The following is a 24,849-nucleotide window of genomic DNA, read 5'->3' as shown; positions in this document are numbered from 1 at the left end:
CCTGTGCTCCACAACGGGAGAGGCCACAACAGTGAGAGGCCCGTGTACCGCAAAAAAAAAAAAAAAAAAAGAATAAACTGAAGGACTCTAGAATTAGGTCCTCACAGTTTAGAACAGCTTCACTAACACCCATCCATCACCTTTTCATACAGATATGGTTGATCCATGATCCTTTCACAATCATTAAGGACAGTAAAAGAATAGTGAAAATATACATTTTACTTTAGCCTTTGTGGGATTATAAAAGACCTTGAAGAAGAGTTACCCTATGTTTGCTAAATCTACTTTCAATAATGTCTTAGCATATGTATTTCTGTATTTTTTTCAAAGAAAGCATGCTATACTGCCCAAGTATCTGTTACTAGTGTAAGTGTGTTTCTAGCACTCAAGACTGTCTGATAGCACCCTATCAAAACAAAAAACAAACTACAAAACACCATCGAAACAATGGTAGTGTCTCATTCTTGAAGCTGCCTTACCAGCCTTGGCTTTGTTTGCTCCTTCCGCAAATGCCTGGACATGCCCCTTTCCGCAAACCAAGTGCCGTATTTCAGACTTAACAAATACATGTATATAAAAGTTGGTTATTGGGGCTTCCCTGGTGGCGCAGTGGTTGAGAGTCCACCTGCCGATGCAGGGGATGTGGGTTCATGCCCCGGTCCGGGAAGATCCCACATGCCGTGGAGCGGCTGGGCCCGTGAGCCATGGCCGCTGAGCCTGCGCGTCTGGAGCCTGTGCTCCGCAACGGGAGAGGCCACAACAGTGAGAGGCCCGCGTACCGCAAAAAAAAAAAAAAAAAAAAAAAAAGTTGGTTATTATTAGATACTCTAGAATGACTCTACTTATGAGAAGGAAAGAGAGCCATCTGAGCATGACTTCTGGAATAAAACTTAAAGTTTTATATATAACCCTCAGGGTAGAGCATGCAGCTTCCTACCTAAAAAAATTACCTACTTTTGGTAACTAAAACTTTCTCCAGAGCCAAATTTATAAAAATTCTGCTTTATATTATTATACATTATTATCTAATGCACCTCACCAGAGCTGGCAGTGGGTCTCAATGCCCATGCCCAAGTTTTGGCAAGGAGATTCAAATGTTATATACTCAACACTGAGAGACAAAAATCAACATTCACCCAGCCTCCAGAAGAACACCCTGCCCATGTACAATGCTCCTCCATACATTATCTTCTTTACTCCTCAAAGAAGTCACTTAAAGACAATCTCCCACTTTACAAAAAAAGAAAATAACAGTCAGGCTAGTGAAAAAACTGGCTCAAGAGTAAACAGACTGCAGCCCAGGTGGCTCTCAAATCTGGACATCTTATAACAACCCACCATTCTCTAATAGCCAGGGTGAAACAGGATTAATGAGCATCAAACTTATAAGAAACTATGAAGTGAAGTCTTGCTCTTTAAGATTTCTCTCACCATCTTTAACACTTAATAGGGCTGAAAATGTTTTCTCTCAGAAAAGTTGTTTGAGGAATAGGCATCCTGGATGTTAACAGTCAATTGTGTACTTTTACCTTGGTCCTGCCACTTATTAACTGTATGATCTTGGGTGACTTTTTTAAGCTTTAGTTTTCTGATCTGTACACATGGGTTTCTACCTGCACTTTATACAGTTATTTAAGGTTACATGAGATCATGTATGAAAATGCTCTAGCACAAATAACACTCAAAAAATATTTACTGAATGAATTAATGAGTGGTTAGAAAGAGAATATACTGTTTATGTGCAAAATAATAAAAACATTCACCTGTGGCAAATATCTATTTGCAGATTTGTCTAAAACTAAGTGGTCACCACTGTATACAGAATATAACTAAACATGACTCTTCTCCTAACAAATTCTTCCCTTGGATTTCGTCTCCAACACAGACTATTTTCACTTATTGATTATAAACACCTGGTAAACCATGTAATAAACCCTAAAGCAAAAATCAAATATAGCTTTCGAATAACTTGTTGCTACAAATGCATTTATGTTAAGTATTATGGAATACAGCATGAGCTGCTTCTTGACCTTCAAATATATTAATAGGAATTTGCTAATACCCATTATTTTACAACTTAATTTTCTAACCTATAAAACATTTGACATTTATACAGAAGGCAGCAAGGAAATGCTAAATACAATGCTTTTAGAGTTGGCATTGATTACTTTAAAAACTTACTGAAAAATGCTGAAGTAAGTCATCTTTCTCCTCCTCAATGAATCCCCCAACTGTTAGTGCTTTAGGCCGGTGGTCCACCACCATGTGATTTAGTGAACCCCTTCCTCTTCCTCCACGGCCTCGGCCTCTTCCTCGACCTTGAGAGGACATGGTCTTTCCTCGACCCACAGGTAAAATACCTAATCGTGCAGCCTGAATAACAACAAAAAGCAGAATATAACACATTATCAGACTAAATCTAGGAAAACTATTTTTTGAGATGTTAAATGTAGTGGGTAACTCCTCTTAAGTCTCACCTCAACCTGTAACTGACTGAGTTTTTTCCGTAACTCTGTTGTGTCTTCTCCTGAGGATAGCCTCTTGTGAAGGTCCAGTTCGGTATCTAATAGTTCTTTTTGGGCCTTTGGAAAAATTAAGAGTAAAAATGTATTTTTTAGACAACCTACAAAACCTTGTTCACAATATTACACTTACAGAATGACACACATCTCTTCTGGGTAAATGTGAGAGTACGCAATAAACATGGGTGTTTTAAGGAAAGTAACTTTACAGATATAATACTGAAAACATGTAGAGAGTATAATGTTATCAGTAGTAACAATAAACAGTATTACTGCTTAATAAGCAAGCAGTATTACAAATGCTTAATTAAGATGGCCTAAAAATCAGACCTTGGAAACAGTCATCTGAGATGAGGGAGCTGAGAACATAATAAAGCATCATAAGAGAAACATAATAGGGCAAAATAAATTACACAATAAAAATTCACTAATAGTACAAACATAACAGTTACATAATTGCTTTCAGATCTGAACCCTATAACTATTGCCACTCTTTTTTTTTTTTTTTGGTAAGAAACAAATTATCAGCCTTTAGCTGGTGTGACTATGAGAGATTTTCTTTCCCCCATATTCTCTTAAATTTCTTTCTATAATTAAATGCTCTTTTTATAATTGGGGGAAATTTCAATTAAAATAACATTTTTATTATATTTTTAAAAAGCAATCATTTTTTCTTTTTTTAGATCATAAATTAATATTTTTCAAAAATTTTTTATTGGAGTATAGTTGATTTACAATGTTGTGTAAAAGCAATCTTAATGAAACACTTTACATTCCTTTTATAACAGAGAACCACAATTTCAAATGTAATATAATACTGTACATAAAAATTTGCATTCTCTCTCTCTATATATATCTGACAAATTTATTCCCAGTTCTCAAAGGGCTGCAAATTTATCTAAAATCCCACTACAGAGCTGTAGAATAATGATGGAACCATGGTGTAAAAGCAAGTATTCTTCTACGGTAAGGAAGCAAATAGAAATGAACAAAATTAGGCTTAAATGTATCTAGAACTTTTGATTATTCTTTTCAGTAGAAAGCCATATTTTTACCCATACTAAAGTCAATGATATCTTTTCAATATTAAAAGGGATGGCTGCATTACAACATTATTAAAAAATTAGGGAAAAAGCTGCTGAAATAGGAAATGTCTCTTTCTTTGCCATCACTCTAAGCAGTTACATCGTCAGCATGGAGAACAAAAAAATTCAGTTAAAAAACATCTTTGTTCAAACCGGGTATTATCACTTCTTTCAGGGAGTGTACAGCATCTACAGAAACATTAAAAAAAAAAAAAAGATACTTATAATTGTCTCACACTAGACTATTAGCTACCTAAGGGTTCCACTGCACTTTTAAAGTGCCAAGCACACCACAGATGTTCAATAACCCTATGCTGAATGAAAAATGCAAATAGGTACCTCTGTTTTTGTCTTTACTTTAGATGGTGTGGAGACTGCAGAAGATGTTTTTAACTCATCTTTCAATTGTGAGATCTTTTCTCCAAGCTCTTTTAAAGTCTTCATTATATTTGCTCTCTCTTCTGGTTTCATGTTTTTGTTTTTTTCTAGCTTGGATATTAACATCTATAAAATAAATAGCAAAAAGTAAAGCTATACTTAGTAAATTTTAGTATAAGTAACCTTTAAAACTTTATTGGGGATATCTTTGTAAAATCCATTCCATACATCAATTCCAGCATGCAAATAATGAACATTTATCTTACCTTTTGGCATTCTATTTGTTTTTCTAACATTTCTTGCCTCTTTTTCCTCATATCTTGTTGTAGCTTCATTGCTTCCTGTATGAACAGGTAAAGAAAAAATCAGTAATGAATAACTAAGTTTGCCCATGATACATATGGCTACTACAGTCTCAACTCATTTCTTCTGAGTCATCCCTTATACGAGACAGATTTTCCTCCTAATCAGCAAATAGCTGAAGCCAGAGATGAAACCTTTAAACCTATTTTCCCTAACACTTCCAATATAAAAGAGTTTATGTTTGTAACTGTACTTTAATATTTAAAATACTGAACACTAATTAGCTGTATCTATGAGGTTTATTCACTTAAATGACCTGAATATATATGTAAAGAAAAACAAGAGCTGTTTTCACTTCCCCAGGTAATAAGCGAAATCCTTATTTTTTAAGTTTTAAGTCTAAAAATAAAGTCTAAAGTCTAAAAATGACATGCAGCTATAGGTTAGAAATGATAGCAAAATCTATGGATTTTTGCCTGGAAAATGTTGCCTCCAACCCCTCTGTTAATTAAATCTCCAATTATACTGAGATAATATATATAAATAACTATTTTATTTGAAAAACTCTATGTGAGTTTAAATCTAAGGTGATAATGAAACTCAGAACTGAGTCACATGAATAATAACTACATAATTGTTACACTTCACATGAAATATTATCTAACTTACGAAGCCAGAAAGGAATTAAAAGAGAAAATAATCAAATAAAAGTGTTTGTTTCTCTCCCTTGCGGGGGGCAGGGGGGGGGAAGATGACAGCTCAGTGTCTTTTACTTTTACATAGAAAAAAGTTCTTTCTTTGTGCTTGACATAGCCACTGAAAGGCAACTGCAAAACATTTTTTCTGTTTGCTCATCTTTTTTTCAAGTGTACAATGCATCAAGCAGCAGCTAAATAAATGTTATAATGTAGTTCCATAACAACATGAACTGTTCAGAGGTGTTAATATAATCACTTAAGAATTCAACAGATCCCGGACTTCCCTGGTGGTGCAGTGGTTGAAAATCTGCCTGCCAATGCAGTGGACACGGGTTCGGGCCCTGGTCCGGGAAGATCCCACATGCTGTGGAGCAACTAAGCCCGTGCGCCACAACTACTGAGCCTGCGCTCTAGAGCCTGCGAGCCACAACTACTGAGCCTGCACTCTAGAGCCCGCGAGCCACAACTACTGATGCCTGCGTGCCACAACTACTGAAGCCCGTGTGCCTAGAGCCCGTGCTCCACAACAAGAGAAGCCACCGTGATGAGAAGCCCATGCACCGCAGCGAAGGGTAGCCCCTGCTCGCCGCAACTAGAGAAAACCCACACACAACGAAGACCCAACACAGCCAAAAATAAATAAATAAATAAATTTAATAATAATAAAAAAAGAATTCAATAGATCCTTTCCTCTTGAAGGAAAGAAGAATTGAGGCTGTTACCTGCTTCTTTTTAAGAACTTCTTGGACATCGTGAGACTTTGATCCTGAACAAAGTTTTGAAGCTGTCTTTAAGTTTGAGCTGTAGATCATTTTTGGATGGCCTGGAGCTGAAAATATCTATGAAACACAGATATAATTAAACTAAATCTTAGCAATACCTGAAAATCATTTTTTAAAAAGACTCCATATATTTTTTTACATTTAAAAACTTCATTTATAAAACAAGTTCTTTATACATAAACTCAATTGTCATTCAAATATAAAAAAACTAATTTTAAGCAATAATGTTGTGTTTCTGAATACAATCACTTATCTTTCTTTTCTTTATATTTTTTTAATTGTGGGAAAAGAACAACTCCTCCTGACATCTAGGAGCTAGACTGCCACTCACAGCTAGGCCTTAGTGTCCCCTTGTTAAACATAAACAATTTTCATAGAACATCAACCTCAGACAAGGTCACTCTTGTGCCCATGGTGGATCAAGGCAAAAACAAGATCACTCCATTATCACGACTGAACACACACACACACAAACCATGATTACTATCCAAACCATAAAAATGGCTAAACATCTCTCTACCCTGGCTAATATGAGTGACTACAGCTTCTTTACCAATTACAGCTTTAGCGTAATTCTAGTCTTTCCTCCTTCTAGGTAAACATATTAGGAAATCTGATCATAGAATTACTCCTGTTTCCTTTAACCCTCCAACAAATCACCTAACACAGCCAATCCTAACATAAGTCCTTGCTAATACCCTCTAAATGAGATGTTCCATGGTTTCACTGTGTATACTCCCTCACTGAATAAGAGTTGTTTAACTACAGGTGTGTTCCTAGAGGTCTTTGTGGGGGTAATGTCATTAAGCTATTTTCCACAATGCCAAATAAGAATGCATGTTTCGGGCTTCCCTGGTGGCACAGTGGTTGAGAGTCTGCCTGCCAATGCAGGGGACACGGGTTCGTGCCCTGGTCCGGGAAGATCCCACATGCCACGGAGCGGCTGGGCCCGTGAGCCATGGCCGCTGAGCCTGCGCGTCCAGAGCCTGTGCTCCGCAACGGGAGAGGCCACAACAGTGAGAGGCCCGCGTACCGCAAAAAAAAAAAAAAGAATGCATGTTTCTAATAATTGCAAACCCTCCTAAGAATTAAGGTACTTTGCAGTCATAATCTTAATATTATATTTAATCGAATGTTATATGAGTTTACAACCAACCATAAGACAAGTAGTTAGCTCACAGATCTAACTTTGCAAGTAAAATGGTGATCATCTTTACTGTGCTTGTTTTGGTATTTAGATTCCTTTCTGAACAGATGACTCCAGTTAATCTTCCCCTCTTTAAGACATAGCAGAGCAATATGGTGTATTAACACCTCTCTGGTTCAAGTCTTCCCTAACATACTCCACTCTTTTATTTTTAAATTAACTTTGAATATATGATATAAGGGACACAGGATATAATACTAAGAAATTCGTGGAAAATTCAATCACGCAATATATACAAATACAAAACTTATCTCAATCATACAATACTTAATTGTCCTAAAAATTAAGCTACTTTAAATACACAGGAAACTCTCTCAAGTACTGTAGGAACCTGCAGAGATGATGTTCGTGCTGTTATTACTATTTATCAAAATAAAAATGGCACTACCTACAAGTTACTGAGCACTTATTATGTGCGAATAAGCACTTCTCTTTTATGCTTTACCAACATGACATTTTTTAATCCCCATAGCAACTGAGTTCATTGAAAAGGAAACCAATGCTCGCCAGTTATTTAACACAGCTAGTAAGAGGCAGGTCAAGTCAGTCAGGGCTGTGTGACTTCAAAGTCTGAGATTGCTTTTGTTTTTCTATCTTTTAGTATCAAATTTTTGAAACAAACAAAAGTACAAAATTATATATAAAAAACTTGACGTATCCATCAGCAAGCAGAAACAATCATCAATTTACATTATTTTATGTAAAATCATTAATTAATTTACATTATTTTATATAAAATAACCTTGTTTTATTTAAACCCCCAACTACATCATCATAATACACATTATTTTATCTGTAAATAATTCAGTTGTATCTCTAAAAGGACTCCTTTCTTTTTTAAGTAAAACCACAATACCATTGTCACACTTAAAAGGTATAACAATTCTTTAATATCATTAAATAGTCACATTTCCAGATTCTATTATAATTTTCTAAACATTTTTTTCACAAATTTAATTAGGACCTACTAAGGTCCATATAAATGCAATTGGTTATATCTCTTTAAAGTCTCCTTTAATTCCGTTTCTCTCTCTGTATCTTTCTTTTCTTTGCAAATCACTTCTGGAAGAAACCAGGTCATTCATCCTGTAGTATTCACTGCAGGATTCTATGGTATCCTTTAACACGTCCCTCTGTCCTCTGAATTTCCTTTAGATTGGTGAGTAGTTCTAGAGGCTTTATGACATTTTTTCATTCTTTGATAGGATGCTAGTAATCTTTGACAAATTCCTCGCTTTCTGGTTTGACAAAGTATTCTAGGCTCATCTGGAACACTGTCAGCCCCAGATCTAGGGACAGACATTTCTTCAAGGATCCCTAGTTCCTTTTGGAGCTGGGGGAAGGGGCATGTCAAGGTTCATTACCATCAGGCTGGGTCATTGTTTCTAGACCTTTTTGGTGGACAGAATTAAGAAATGTTTTGGAGGTTTTTAAAATTGTCTAGTTTCTTCCATCCTTGCCGTAACCACCAAGATTTAAATTATATGGGTTACTTTTTTTTGTTTTTTCTATCATAAGTACTTATATGTATTCATTGCCCCTACTTTCTTAAATAAACAGTGGCTGACTCTACATTTTTTGTCCCATTTTGCTTTTTTTACTTAATGTATCCTGATGATCACCTCATGGTATACATAAAGATATTCGTCATTCCTTTGCAAAGTTACACATATGCTATTGTATGCATGTACTACATTTTAAGTAACCAGTCCCCTAATGATTGACACTGGATTGTTTCCAGTCTTTAGCTACTGAAGAGAGTCTACATTCCCTAGCCTTGCTCATATGTCTTTCCATAGTTTGACTAGTATATCTTTGGCACAGGTTCTTAGAGGAGGATTATTGGTTTAGAGTAAATGCATACATAATTTTGCTAGATGCTGCCAAATTTCCTTTCACGGAGGCTGTACCATTTAGCATTACCGTCAGCATATAAATTTCAGGTCCTTGTGGACATTATCCTGGTTTATTACGTAATTTTAAAAACGGATCTAATTTTTTTTTCTATCAGGCTATCTAGTTATCCCAATACCATTTACCAAAGAGTCCATACTTTCCCCGCTGAACTGAGATAATGTGTTAGCATATGATAAATTCCTATTTGCGAGTGAGTCTATAATCTCAGCCTTCAATTCTATTCCACTGGTCTGTCTCTTCATGTGCCAGTATCAAAGTGTTTGAGTTATACTGACTTCACAGTATTTTTTAATGTCTAGGAGGGCTAACCCCACCTATTCTTTTTCAGTTTTCCTAGCTCTCTTGGAAAAAAAAATCACCATTCTGGAGAGTCATCATATAGATATATTCCCAAAAGGAAAGAAAACTACTTAAAAACATATTTCAAAATCTGACTCTTGAATTGACTATGACTGAATCCCCTTCATGATGTTCTTAATTATATTAAAGAAACATTATAAAAGGAATGGATTAATAAAGACATCTATTAATAAATGGCTAAAAATTTCAAATTCCTATTTAGCTTTGAATAGGAAAAGAAAATTTAACTAGCAAATTTCTGGCTCAATCATGGAAATTACGGAAGTTTACCGGCCACATTTAGGTTAGTTCTCACAATTATCTTGATTGAGGAAATAAGACATTATAAATCTGGGTGCTAATCAATTTGTTAATTTCTTTGTGTCACTGAAGAACTCTAAATATCTTTAAAGGTCCACAGAAATATATACCTGGCAATCATCTCCAGCACCACCTGACTGATTCAACAAGTGTGCTGCATCACTCTGGTTACCACTTGCATGTCCAAGACGATGTTTCACAGGAACTTTGTTAAGAACATATGCACCTGATGTCTGTGGTTTGCTCATCATCTGCATATACAAAATAAACATATTTATGGTGGAAGTTTTTTTAAATGCCTAGGAATGATACAAATTTAGGACAGTGATTACCCTGGGGAGGAAGATAAGGAAATGCGAAGGAAGGGTGCTTCAATTATCTGTAAGGTTTGATTTTTTTAAGTGAAGAGGTAGATATACAAATGACTGTTAGTATCCATACTTTTTTGGATGTTTGAAATTATGCATGCATATGTGTATATACTCATACAGAAAAAACTTTCTTATAATTTTCTTAATGTTCCCTTCAATATGTAATGCTTTTTAAGACTTAAAGGTTTTAATTGACAGTAGCTTAATAAGAATAACTGTGATATGGCCACCTTAAAAACATAACATAATCTTGGGCTGCATTAATAGAACAGGGTCTAATGGATCACAGAGGTGATTGTATCACTCTTTCATACACCATTCAGCCAGCACCTGGGGGAACATTTACCTTTGGCCCTAACATGAAATGGGGCAGAGACAAAAAAAATGCAGGCTTAACTGAAAATAAACACGATGATAAATGGAGTTAATACTATGTACTGTTAAAGAATACTTTTTTTTTTCAATCTGAATGCATTTAATCCAAACAAGAGAATGCCTAGAAGGAGATTAACATTATCATCAATATCTGAATGGTTCTAATGCATGGTGGTTTGTTCTTTCCTTCGTTCATCTATTCATTCAAATGTTTTGAGCACTGTATGCCAGGCCTTGTTTTAGGCACTAGGGATCAAATGAATACAACAGACAAAATCCCAGTCTCTTGGAGCTCCCATTTCACTTTTAAAGAGAACAGAACTTTTCTATATGAGAAAAAGTGGGACAAAAGGATCGCTATGAGAGTGACTGATTCTAACACAAAACAAAGAAGCTGTTCTAGATTCAAAGTTGTTTGGCCGTGGATGGCTATCATACTTTGGTGTTGAGAAGAATCACTAAAGGTATTTCTTAAACATGCAGATTTATGGGTCCCATATCTAGAGACTGACTCTGTAGATCTGAGAAGGTAAGACCCAGGAATGTGCACCCAGATCAGTGATTTTGATGCAACACAGCACTTCTCAACCTTCAAGGTACATAAGAATCACCTGGAAAGCCTGTTAAAACGGATTACTGGGCCACACCCATAGTGATTCTAATTCAGTAAGTTGAGGTGAAGCCTAAGAAACTGCATGTCTAATAAGCTCCTAGGAGATTAGATGCTGCCGGTCTATAAATCAAACTGAATGGCTCTGATGTAGAAAACCCCAGGACCACAAATTGAGAAACAATGATCTAGAGGATGGGACTAAAGGACCTTTAATTCCTTGTGAACCAGTAGATTACCTTCTGAATACCCCCATGTACTGTTGAGGGAGGAGACGGGGCCACCAGCACTTGCTGCTGATGAAGGTGCTGTGGCAGGTGATGGTGCTGCTGTGACAGGTGACTAAGTGTTTGCTGCTGTTGCAGAAGCAGCTGTGTTGGCGACTGTAGTGCTGGCTGCTCATTATTTTCCCTGTGCCACAGGACTCGAATGAACCGGTTGTTTAGAACTGCTTCAGTGCTGGAAATGGCTTTTCTGGCCTCCTCATTGGTAAGATACTGGATGAGGGCTGCTTCTGGATCTCCCTTAAAAGCAACCTATAAGAAAAAACAACAGCAACAACACACATAAATTAATGATTGTAGTTAAGTATATATTGATAAATTATTGATAAAAAATTCAGAAGTAGAAAACAGCCTGCTGAAATCCATTGTGAATCCTATGTAAATAAAGTTAGCTATCCCTTAAAAGATAACATGTGTATTTCAACATTATATATGAAAGAATATTGGATTATTTAATAAATAATCCTAGTGATGTTACATAACCACTTGGGGAAAAGTTGTTAGATTCCTCCCTGGTATCTTACACATCCAAATAAACTCCAGAGAGAGAAAACATTTTACAAACAAACAAACAAACAAAAAAACCAGGGAAAAAAGGTGAATATCTGTATAATCTGAGGCTTTGGAAAGCCTTTTTATGTACACCTATAAAGGTAGGACCCATAAAGACAAACAGCGAATTTGACCAAATAAAATTTTAAACCACTGTCAGTCCAAACCTGCCACAAACAAAATAAATGACAAAACGAAAAAGTAATTTTCATATATATGACAGGCAAAGGTTTGGAAAAGCATTATTATAAATGCCTTCATAAAAAAATGGGCAAAGAGGGCTTCCCTGGTGGCGCAGTGGTTGAGAGTCCACCTGCCGATGCAGGGGACACGGGTTCGTGCCCCGGTCCGGGAAGATCCCACATGCCGCGGAGCGGCTGGGCCCGTGAGCCATGGCCGCTGAGCCTGCGCGTCCGGAGCCTGTGCTCCGCAACGGGAGAGGCCACAACAGTGAGAGGCCCGCATACCTCAAAAAAAAAAAAAAAAAAAAAAAGTGGGCAAAGACAGTGGACAGGTAAATCCAAAAGTACTGCAAATGGTCTATATAAGTTAGAGTCTACCTAGGAACAGAAACAAAGCAAATTAAAGCAAGTACAATTTTTCACTTATGAAACTGGTCTAAAAATTTTTACTGGATCCATATTAGGGTTTTGATGAGGTTCACACATTGCGTTAGGGAGCATCAACTGGCACAACCCTTTTGGAGAACAATTTGGCAGTTCAAATAAAAAGTTTTAAAATTCCCTTTAATTCAGCAATGCATCATAAAAAAATAAAAGGTTTATACAAAAGGAGGCTCACAATAGCATTGCTTTTATAAAAAATAATAAGAACAACATAAATTCCCCCAAATAGAGAACAGTGCTTATAGAAATTACGGCCTACTGCTATGGACTGAGTTATGTCCTCCCCAAATTCATATGTTGAAGCCCTAACCCCCAATGTGACTGTATTTGGAGACAGAGTTTTTAGGAGGTAAATAAGGTTAAATGAGATCAAAGGGGTGGGGCCCTAATCAGACAGGACTGGTGACCTTATAGGAAGAGCTCTCTCTCTGTCTCTTCCATTCCCTCTCCTTCCATCATGTGAGCACACAGCAAGAAGATGGCTGTCTCCAAGCAAGAGAGTCCTTACCAGGAACCAAATTGGCTAGTATTCTGATCTTGGATTCCCCGCAAATAAATTTTTGTTGTTTAAGCCACCCAGTCTATGGTATTTGTTATGGGAACCCAAGCAGACTCATATACTCATTTACATTAAAAGCGTCCTAATTTTTCTAAATGCCATAAAGAATAATGACCTAGGAAAAATTTAAGAGAAAAAAGGTAGTTAGAGACACATAAATCATATTTTGGTTTGATGGCAACACTGAGTGTCAGGGGTAACTGACTGAAATCCCAACTTAAACAGACCTTCTAGTACCCTCAATTACAGCATAACACCCAACCACAAATTGATAAATTCAAATATCTAACAAACACATAGCAAAATATAAAAGCTACAATTTATTTGATGTTAGATTATATGTTACAGTGCCTAAAATTCTCAAGATTAGAACCATCCTTAACCAATTAATATTTCACAAAATAAAAGCCAGTCAGTGAACAAAATTACAATCTTAGAAGTTACCAAAAATCTCACCTACTTAGTCAGAACACTAAAGCAGGTAAAAAAGTCATCTGTCCAGAGGTACAACTATGAACAAAAATAAAATAACTGGCCCACTGTCTTTCAGGAAGAGGCTGCAGAAAAGAACCAAATGGGGGCTTCCCTGGTGGCGCAGTGGTTGAGAGTCCACCTGCCGATGCAGGGACACGGGTTCGTGCCCCGGTCCGGGAGGATCCCACATGCCGTGGAGCAGCTGGGACTGTGAGCCATGGCCACTGAGCCTGCGCGTCCGGAGCCTGTGCCCCGCAACAGGAGAGGCCACAGCAGTGAGAGGCCCGTGTACCGCCCAAAAAAAAAAAAAAAAAAAAGAAAAGGACCAAATGAATTCAGAGGACAAATTCAGCACAACAACTCCGTCATAAAGTTGGGCATACAGATACACAGTGGAATTTAAAACACATAGCAGAGATGATCAGACTAATCACTGGCTTGTTTAAGCAAGGTTAAGCTGATAGGAATATTTTTGAAGATACATTATATACATGGATTTTGTCACCAACATAGCCACACCTACCTGGATATTAACAATAGTTCCAAATTTGCTGAAGTGTTCATTGAGCTTGGTAATGTTGTTCAATTCCTGAGGGATTTTCTTGACCTCTAATTTGGTGTTTGTATACTGATTCTTTCTCAAGAATCCTGGTTTACTCTGATTGTTATTCCCTTGCCTGAAAGGAATATTAACAGATCTTGGTTAATTCTCCTACATTATGCCTAGGCAAGAGATAATCAGCAAAGAATGTAAGTTTATATTTATTCAAGTATCCTTTGTAAGCACTTAACATTCTTCAGAAATGACTAGGTAATTTTCACATTATCCTTATTACATGGGAACCAAACAGGTAGAGAGAAAGAAAGAAGATTGATGTCTCAATAATTCTAATACTGGGTTAGGCCTAGAAATTAGTACAAATTACTAATATCTATTATCAATATTCTGTTAACTTTTCAATATTTAAGACATACTAATGATGCCTCTGGGAAACTTAGCTTTGAGGCACATAGATTGAAAATTAATGATTAATGACAACTCTTAATTTTACAAATTTACTACTGCAAACAAAAAACCAGAAACATCAATTAGATGTTACTAATTAGCAAATTATCTTACTTTCCCAGCCAAGGTTTCTTTGTCAGTGGCCCTTCCAAACCACTCATAGCTCTTTTCCGGCTATCTGGTTCAAGAACTACTCTGGTTATGTTGCTATTCATTGAAACAGGAACTGGTGGTTCAGTCTGGATGACAATGTTAGCAGCTGTAGAAAACAAAAATTAACATTACTGACCATGCATTGTATTTGGGGAATTTCAAATGATTAAAATTATTTAGTCCAAAAGCTAAAAAAAAAAAAAGCTAAAAATCACTGTGAATAGCACCTGACTACTACCATTCCCTTTTCAGAAATGTTTAACAGCAAAAATAAATTATCAATTGCCTCCTTTTTCTCCTTTTTCAAAAATACAATATGCGCATTTAAAAAGTCCTAGCCAACTCTGATGTAATGACTGATTCAGGCAAGGATCATAAATGGAAGGAAAAAAAATCAGTGAAAGGGTGTTGTTGGAGAATAAAATATTTATCTGATGCCAAAGTACCACTCCACAAATTATTCACTTTACAGTGGAGAGTTCTAACAATTACGGCAAGTAATCAAACTTATTAGGCCACAAATGGAGTGAAATATTTGTCTCCTTACAGGATTCAACGAGAAGTTCACATGGATAGGATATTACTATGGAATTATGATTTTCTTTTATGTGTGGCAATGATATTGCGGGTATATAATACTGTGTCTTATTCTCAGATGTAAACTAAAGGATCTTAAAGTGTCACAATCTCCAAAATTGACTTTCAAGTGATTCAAGAAAACAATGTGAAGGGAGAGGGGAGGAAGGGGAGGAAGGCAGAGAGAAGAGTGCACACAAGTGAGCATTCATGGCCAAAGCTGACAAAATGTTAACTGGTGAATCTAAGTGAAAGTATTCAGGTGTTTATTGCACTTTTGATTTTTTTGTAGGTTTAAAATTATTCAAACCTAAACATTGAAAGGAAAATTCAAAGCCAATGTTATAAATTAACACATTCCATTCACAACAGTTAAGACTAAAATACTGTAAGACGCTGACCTTACGATAGGTTACGTGTCAGTGGAAAGAGGTGTGTTGAACAAAAAAGCAAATACCAACCCCAAACTGCACATGTTATATTCTGAGTATTCTCCATAACTTTAGCAACTCCACCAAAAGTAAAATCAGCAGCAAAGAATAATCACTGTGGGGCTGAAAATATGATCTTCCCACTAATTTCAGGTAATTTGCTAACAATATATGCATTACAGCACAGAAGGTAAGAGCATATTCTTTGGAATTAGATAAATCTGGGTTCAAATGCTAGTTCTGTCATGTATAGCAGGGGTCCCCAACCCCCGGGCCAAAGACCAGTAGTGGTCCGCCCAGCAGGAGGTGAGCAGCGGGCTAGCGAGCTTCCCCATCGCTCGCGTTACCGCCTGAACTATCCCCACCACCACCCACTGCACCGTGCGTCTGTGGAAGAATTGTCTTCCATGAAAACTATCCCTGGTGCCAAAAAGGCTGGAGACCGCTGATGTATAGAATAGAATAGAACAGAAAAGAATTAATAATGAGCAAGTTCTTTAACCTCTCTTCGCCTCAGTGTCTATCTATAAAAAAGAGAATAAAAATAATACCTCATTTAAGTTGTTGGTAAGGAATATTAGAGATAATAATATATTAAAAGGGATTTGGTTTAATCTTGACACAAAACTGTTAACTGGTAGTGGCAATAAAGTCACTATTGGCAGTAAAGAAGAGTTAATAAAATCAGGATAAGAAAGAAGGTAAGAACAGGAAAATGACCACCATATAATTAAATCAGGAAAATATCCTCAGGATGGCACATGGCCAGTCATTCAAATTGAAATTAAATACTGGAAATCTAACTATAATAATAAGTAAGAAACTGGAATCTCATCAAACTCTTTAACCAAACTTTTTTTTGAGCAGAGGTGAAAGGATGGTATCAACCCATATTAAAGGCAATGCTTGCATTTAATCTTTTAAGATTTGTGGCTATGCTTTGTAAGGGTCCTAACATATGCTTATAATCATAAATAATAAAAATGGTCAAAGGATAATTTTATCATAGTGTTTAGAATTCTCAATGTTACTAGTGTGAAGCACAGCTCTTAAAACACGAAGTAGGCCATTAAATGATTATTTCTTTGAGGGCGAGGGATCATGTCATCTTTCTGTATCTAACATCTAGCATAGTGCCTAAAACAGCCTAAAGTCCTACAAAAAGAGCAATTAATTAACACTAGTATTATTTTTATTTAAAAATAAATATAAGCAGAATATTTTTATTTTATTTATAGCTTTAAAGTAAAATTTGGAGATATTCAAAAACATTTGAGATCATTACACAGCACCCTTCAAAGAGAGACTGTTGAAAGTATTTTTAGACCTTAGTGAGGTCAGAAATGCTATGCCCAAATGACATTTAGCATGAGAAAAAGTTAAATGCATTCTTACCTCTTGGATTTGCATCCATATCTCCAGAGGTTAGGCCAATCAGGTTTGGGCGCTGTGTCTGTGTTCTTGAAAAAAACTGCCTATACTGAGATCTACCAGAACTGGTAATACTAGGAGCTTCTGGATTATAACCATCTGGTTCATAGGTATCTGAGGGAAAACAAAACAACAAAACATGTAACAAATAACAGTAGTTAAATAATTTCCTATATAAAATAACCACAAAAATGAATTTTCTTCAACAAATATATCAACCCATATATATTTCTCTCTTTGAATTATAGTATATAGATAAACCTATTGGAAGTCAAAGAAACAAAAATGTTCAGTCACAAAACACAGACATGCAAATCCGTTCTGAATTACTGATGTATTTCTGGATTCATTTACCTAGCCATTTTTGTCCTCTATATTAATCACCTAATGCAAACTTAAATGCACATTTTTAAGAGAAATTTTCACATACGTGAATGCCATATACAAATGACAGGCTGAGTTTCCTCTGTTATCACGTCTCACCTAATTTCTTGGTATTCTTTTAATTGGGGGAAAAAAACCAATCTATTAATTTGGTTATCTGCTTTTCTTCTTTTTTTTTTTGGCCGCGCTGCACAATATGTGGGATCCTGGTTCCCCAACCAGGGATCAAACCCACGCCCCCTGCATTGGAAGCACAGAGTCTTAACCACTGGACCACCAGGGAAGTGCCTGGTTATGTGCACTTTAAACTGGAGAGAAAGAGCCAATTTCATATGTAAAACATATCTCAAATGTTTTATTTCAAACAGCTAAATAAGATACATTTTATATTTATAAATGTAATCATTATTTTACTACCACCTGCTTCATCAGTGCCACTTGTATCATGTTCTCTGTGTTTTCTCTACAACTAAAAATTTAATTTTTTTTTTTTGGCCACACTGTGCGTGGCATGCAGGATCCTAGTTCCCCAACCAGTGATGGAACTCACGCCCCCTGCAGTGGAAGCACGGAGTCTTAACCACTGGACTGTCAGGGAAGTCCCTAAAAATTTAATTTTTAAAATTCTTATGCTAAATAAATATCTTGTTAGCGTTTAAAAAAATTCTGAATGTGTTTATCTCCAAAATATCTTTTTCATCCTACATAAAATGAAAGGTTAACATGGAGTGAAGATGCTGATTCTCACAGTTGTGATTTATCAATATAAATCCTTGCATCTTTTTTTCTTAGTGGAAAAACTCCTTTGTTGCTCGTATTAGGTTTCAGCTACAAGATAAGGTACATTCAGATCTTTATTACTAGCCAATTAGTTCTATAATTCAGAGTATAAGATCAGCAAGTTATGATTTAAAAGTTTTCAGTTACCACTTAGTGCTCTTGACAGAAAAATCTACACTAAGGCTGCAGAAAGTTTTAAAGAAGTTACATAATCAAATAGCCTCGATCTGATAATTCCTGGGAATACACAGAACCCTAAGAAACTTGAAAGTCCTTTAGTTAATCATGATGAACTGAGATCTAAACGCAAAGTGAGAAATGTTAAAAACCTCATGAGACACGCTCAAAGCACTCCACAGATCTTCAAAATGTACATGTCAATAGGAGGGAAGAGTTTTCAAGAAATCACATTATACACAGCCATTCCATACAACAAGGGACAGATGGGAAAAAGACATTTTCATCCATGATCAGGAAGAAACCAGATGTTTTTGTTTTGTTTTAAAGAAAAATTAACCTAGTTTTCTTGTAACACGTAACTGATTAGAAACCATTCAAGTAGATACTCTCTTCCTATCTTCGGATTAGAAACTAGTTCAAGGAACTAGCATGACCTTAGTTACAGAGGCGCAGAAAGTAAATACAAAGGACACCAGAGATGACAGACACACAGGAGACCTAATCATCTAGGAGCCACTAGGGACAAACCAAAGAAGCAGAGAAATAGAAAATAAAACTACCTAGGAGTTTTAATGGGCATCTGTGAGAACAGATCAGGATACCAGATCACCTCTTAGGTTGGCCAGTTTATGGTAGAAAAGATCAGAGGTGGATGGCCATCTGTAGCAAAGCTTACCTGGGACCAGAGGGGTGGGGCTGGAGACTGAGGTATGGTACCCAATGGAGGATCCCATGAGGTTTCGAGGTGGCACCAAACGAGCTGCCAACAGAGGAGGCGGTGTCCCCAACTGAAGTCGCTCAGATGCAGCAGCACCATGTTCACGAGAGTACATGGGCTGTCCTACAGAGGAAAGAACAGGAGGGCAGCTGGGATTGAGAGTCACAAGCTTCTTGTAAGCAATGATCTACTTCCTGAGATTTGAGCCAAGAACAGAGAAAGTATACCAATGGGAACTGTACTCATGAAAGATGTTATTAAGATTCTTTCTAACTTAAGAAATAGACATGCAACTGGTTAGGATGCACTGAGGTACAAAGAGTAAGAATTAGATAGTGTGACTGAAAAACATCCATTTTTTATAATCTCAAATGGAATAATGATGTACTGATTTACCCAAAACTGAACAATCAACCATATCAAGTTATTAGACTACGGAACCTTGAGCTATTATTCATGTAGAGTTTTGTATCCAATGAGACATGTGGTTATGAAAGCTGTCATACCCGTTTAAAAAAAATAAAAACACTCCTCCCCAAACTCATATAATTTCAGGTATGCACAAACTATACTCCCATATATGAGAGCAGAAAAAAGAAAAATAATAAAGGAACTTAAAAAAAAAACCCACCACAAGCATACCCTCAGAGAATAAGAAATATTCAAAAGAAAAAATTAAACAAGACAGTGAAAATTTGTTATCCTATGAGCAGGTGGATAACAAACATAGAGAAAGAAAAAAAGGAAAAAAATCCCAGATGAACAGACTAGCCACTGTACACACGAAGTTACTTCAGATATTAAGGACCAAGAAAGCAGATTTAGAATCTATATTTATAGATGCAAAATGTCAGAAACAATGAAGCCGAATTTTGTAGAACAAGATTAAAAAAGACAAGGTATCAAGGAGCAAAACCCCCCTTTGGTTGGTTATTTAATAGTATCTTTTTCACTGATTACCTCGTATGAGACCTATTTTTAAGACTTACTCAATATTTTATATCTAAAGTCAGACAGACATTCACTATGTGACACAAAACAAAGTGAATTTAGAACTTTTTTTACACGTGATGAAATGTCCTTATAAAGTAAACAATCCAGAAGACTTTTAATACACCTTAATAAGACAAGTCACAAAGCACCACTTGATTTCACAGTAAATGTAGAGAAGAAATAGATGTGCTAAACTTTACTACCCTTCTCTTCCTATATACGGAGCAGAGGAGGTGACACATCATACTGTATAAGCAGACCACGTAACTGGGGGCTTAGCACCAATCCTTTCAAAACTGAAAAAAGGATCGATCATTACATTGCAAAAACAATTTAACATATCCTCAATGATCTGAAAATAGTTTTAAGCATGACCTACTGCAGAGAATTCCTTGCAGAATGCAGTAGTGAGCTAAAGAGAAAAATGGGAAGTACAATCTCAGTCCATATGACTAGTTTAAATTTATGATACAGCACTCAACGTACCATGTGTATTTAATTAATAACTGTCTCAAAGTAAATTAGAAACTAAAAGGCTACTTTGTACAATGTCTTTTTAAAACGAGTGACAAAGAACATGCATTCAGACACTTCAGAAAGATGGCTGTTTATTCAAATAAGGCCTGATTTTCTTTAACAACATCTATTCAGGTCTCTAAATAGTATTTCAAAAAGAAACAGTTCCTCAGATAAAAGGCTGATTCTAGGACTGGTTAGAAAACTTCTAAGATGACCCTGGTACACCTTAGTATACCCTGTCCCTCCAAAAGCAAGATGGCTACCAAACATTAGCATGTCAAAAACAAAACAAAGCAATCTGCAGAATCAACATGAAGAGGCTCCCCATGGTCAAAAACTAGACAATTTGAACATCAAAAAGGGCCATAATGAGGTGAAACATACCAAACGTTAGAAATCCATGAGTTCATAATGATACTTAAAAAAAATACAGTGGTCCCTTTGGAAGATATTAGGAAACAAACTCATTTTCTGAAAAGTGATAAATGAAAGGACACAAGCATTTATCCTGTCTTTCCTGTAAAAAGTAAATTTCAGGTTAAAGAAATGGTTAACTCCCAAGTTTTACTTTGTAGAATGCCAGCCAATAAATGTAGACGAAATAACAGAATTATAGTATCACACTTTTATAACCCCAAATGAAACAAGAGATCTAGGCAGGGATCACAAATAACCACGTGCAACTTTTTAAATGGATGCATCAGGATGAAAACACCTGTACACAGTGATCAATATTCGTAACACAGAAAGGAGACAACTTGGTATTATGTACATCATGATATACTGCAGTAGGAAGTACAAAACCCCATCAATAAAATATTCATGCAAAAATAAGGTGGGGGGAGCAAATGTGACCCTAATTAAGTCTCTAGATCTAAACCTCTAATTTACAGGAAATACAGAGGATAGAGGAATGTGTTAAATAACACCAGGGGATGCAATGTGCCAAGTCCAGATTGTGGAAAAATTCTTCAGGACAAATGATCTGTTCCTTCAACAAATAAACGTCAAGGAGAAAAAAAAGAGGTAGGAGAAATTGTTATAGATTTAAAGACTTAAAAAAAATAAAATAAAATAAAAAATAAAGACTTAAAAACATATTAACTGAATGTAATATGTAACCTTATTTGGATCCAGCTTCAAATGAACCAGCTATAAAGGAACATCTATGATACAACTGGGAATAATGAACACTGGTTGGATATTTGACAATAATACCTGTTATAAATATCTTGGGATTGTGATAAAGTATAGTAATTGTATGCATGTGTTTATCCCTTATCTTTTAGAGATATATAATGAAGATTTTACAGATTAAATGTTATGTTTGAGACTTGTTCTAAAATAATCAAGTGAGGAGTGAGTTATAGATAAAGAAAGATTAACCGTATGTTGATACATACTTCAACCGTATGTTGAAGCCACTAAATGAGTAATGACAATTAAATACACTATTTGCTCTCCTCTTGTATTTGAAATTTCCATAATCAAAAGTTTTTAAAAATCAAATTGGTTACAATAATGGTGAAGATAAGCCAGTCACAATTTAGCTTCATTCAATTTAGTTTTTTAAAAATTTTTATTGAAATATATTTGATTTACAATGTTGTGCTAATTTCAGATGTACAGCAAAGTGATTCAGTTAAATATATATGTATGTATATATATATACTTTTTTAGATTCTTTTCCATTATAGGTTATTACAAGATATTGAGTATAGTTCCCAGATTCATTCAATTTAGTTTTGATCAGTGTAGAGTGACTAAATAATTCCAGACTGCAAACATCCTAAGTTCATACTCCTATCTTGAGTCATTCATCTATCTTACATGCCTGACAGCAACATTTTCACATTCCTAATGTTAACCCTAGTCAGTTGAAGACAGTCTATTCAAACTAAAATTTTAGCTACTCTTTGTAATTTTCCTGATTTTGTCTTTAAGAGTATTCACCAGAAAAAAAAAAATCCTGTTTTTTAAAAAATAAATTTATTTATTTTTGGCTGTGTTGGGTCTTCGTTGTTGCTCGCGGGCTTTCTCTAGCTGCGGCGAGCGGGAGCTGCTCTTCGTTGTAGTGTGCAAGCTTCTCATTGTGGTGGCTTCTCTTGTTACGGAGCACAGGCTCTAGGCACGCAGGCTTCAGTAGTTGTGGCACGCGGGCTCAGTAGTTGTGGCCCACGGGCTGAGCTGCTCCGTGCCATGTGGGATCTTCCTGGCCCAGAGATCGAACCCGTGCCCAGCACTGCAGGTGATTCTTAACCACTGCACCACCAGGGAAGTCCCCCTGAGTTTTAAACTAAAAGCTCAATCAGAAAAAATAAAAAAGCTATACCTTCCAATTATTGGCCATGTTTATCATGTGTCTTCTCTATTAGAATACAAGGTCCCTGGCACACTTTCTAAAGGTCAGGGCCTAAAACGGTGCTTGGCACATATTAGGACTCAATACTTAAAGAAGGGATGAAAGTTTATTTACTAAAAGTATCCCAATGACAATTAAGTATTTCTTTGGATGAATACCTTTATTTGATATTCATTAGACATTATTTGAAATGGGCAATATGACAACTAATGCAACACAAATCCAAGTAACACACAAGGGGAGAGAAACTCTAGACAATATACGACGACTCTACTGGAGAATGACTTTCCTAGACATCAAAATCCATGACTGTGCACAGAAAAATGTTATATATTCCAAAGAATTAAATGAGGAATCTCCTGTTTAAGAATATAATGTTTTAGGGCATCCCTGGTGGCGCAGTGGTTGAGAGTCGGCCTGCCGATGCAGGGGACATGGGTTTGTGCCCCGGTCCAGGAGGATCCCGCATGCCGTGGAACGGTTGGGCCCGTGAGCCGTGGCCACTGGGCCGGCGCATCCAGAGCCTGTGCTCCGCAACGGGAGAGGCCCGCGTATCGCAAAAAAAAAAAAAAAAAAAAAAAAAAAGAATATAATGTTTTCATAATTTGACATAATTAATAACAGGAAATGTATTTTCCAAAAGATAAAATTATTTTATGTAAATTCACTTGAAGACTGACAACTGCCTTCAACCTAAGAATCAGTCTCTAAAATCTAGGATGTTATATTTTACTATCACTCTTTCACATACCCAGTACAACGAGATTAGCAGTTACACAATATTTCTACTACTACTTCTTCAAAGAAGCAGAATAAACAGGTCAAATTTAAGGCAGAAAAGGGAGTATACTTTAAAATGGTCCTGTCCTGTGCAGGGGGCAGGGGGAACCCACAAAACCCAAAACCCCAAAACTATACACTGAATTGGTGACTTCAAATTTGGGTAAAATGTTTAAGTACTTCAAAGGAAATAGATGATTTTAATAGGTGTTTTTCCATACAATTCCAACTACGTTTCATTATTTAAGTCCTTTTCAGAGTATTTGGGACATCTTAACTCCACAAAAAAACAAATTTCAGAGCTTTTCCTAAATTATAACCATTTCTGACATTAAGTTTTAAATAGCATTACCAGGAGCCCCATGTATGCTACCCAGTTTTCCAGTGGGGTAATTCTTTTTCTTCTTTTAACATTCAATTGACCTCTTCAAAAATGAGTGATAATTACAGACTAGATGAAGGTTTTATTTTGGGCAGAATTAGTTCCTTCGTTACCTGTATTTCTGAGGCACTCTGTTCATTTAGTTTTAACAGCAAAATACACTGTGATTGATTTTTGTGGGTTTGTAATTTTTAAAATATTTCTTTCCCACTATTAGATTTTTAGCTTCTTAGGAGAAAAATCATTTCTTATTCATCGTATATTCCCAGACCTAGCATTGAGTAGACTCCTATTCTTACCTCCAAAAATCCAGATTTCATTTTTCTATGTTTATTTGGGTCCCTATTGACATAATTTTCACAACTAAATACCATTTGATACGCTGTTCTTCACTTACACACATTTTCTATGCTGTGAATTTTTTTTTTTTATGTTGGGGGTAGGAGTTTATTAATTAATTAATTTATTATTTATGGCTGTGTTGGGTCTTCGTTTCTGTGCGAGGGCTTTCTCTAGTTGTGGCAAGCGGGGGCCACTCTTCATCGCGGTGTGCGGGCCTCTCACTATCGCGGCCTCTCTTGTGGAGCACAGGCTCCAGACGCGCAGGCCCGGTAGTTGTGGCTCACGGGCCTAGTTGCTCCGCAGCATGTGCGATCCTCCCAGACCAGGGCTTGAACCCATGTCCCCTGCATTAGCAGGCAGATTCCCAACCACTGCGCCACCAGGGAAGCCCTATGCTGTGAATTTTAAC

The 24,849-nt window shown here is 36.3% G+C and overlaps 1 protein-coding gene across 4 annotated transcripts in view; it reads right to left on the bottom strand.

Annotated features, from left to right (window-relative positions):
- Positions 1-24,849, bottom strand: part of LOC308616247 (RNA-binding protein 27) — a 70,543-nt gene that overhangs the window by 13,210 nt on the left and 32,484 nt on the right. For 2 of the 4 annotated variants that reach the window (XM_081232482.1, XM_081232483.1), the window contains exons 9-19: positions 19,021-19,185; positions 16,965-17,114; positions 14,524-14,668; positions 13,927-14,080; positions 11,148-11,444; positions 9,663-9,803; positions 5,709-5,825; positions 4,252-4,326; positions 3,947-4,111; positions 2,478-2,582; positions 2,182-2,373 (exon numbers count right to left, since the gene is read on the bottom strand). In XM_081232482.1, coding sequence (XP_081088608.1) covers positions 2,182-2,373; positions 2,478-2,582; positions 3,947-4,111; positions 4,252-4,326; positions 5,709-5,825; positions 9,663-9,803; positions 11,148-11,444; positions 13,927-14,080; positions 14,524-14,668; positions 16,965-17,114; positions 19,021-19,185 — 1,706 coding nt within the window. The remainder of the gene's footprint in view (positions 1-2,181; positions 2,374-2,477; positions 2,583-3,946; positions 4,112-4,251; positions 4,327-5,708; positions 5,826-9,662; positions 9,804-11,147; positions 11,445-13,926; positions 14,081-14,523; positions 14,669-16,964; positions 17,115-19,020; positions 19,186-24,849) is intronic. The other 2 variants (XM_081232484.1, XM_081232485.1) reach the window with 1 other exon arrangement.

This window comes from Mesoplodon bidens (genome assembly GCF_964165515.1).
Source record: "Mesoplodon bidens genome assembly, chromosome: 4".
Taxonomy (NCBI): Eukaryota; Metazoa; Chordata; class Mammalia; order Artiodactyla; family Ziphiidae; genus Mesoplodon; species Mesoplodon bidens.
Note: the sequence above shows the minus strand (reverse complement) of the source record. Positions and strands in the feature narration are given on the sequence as shown.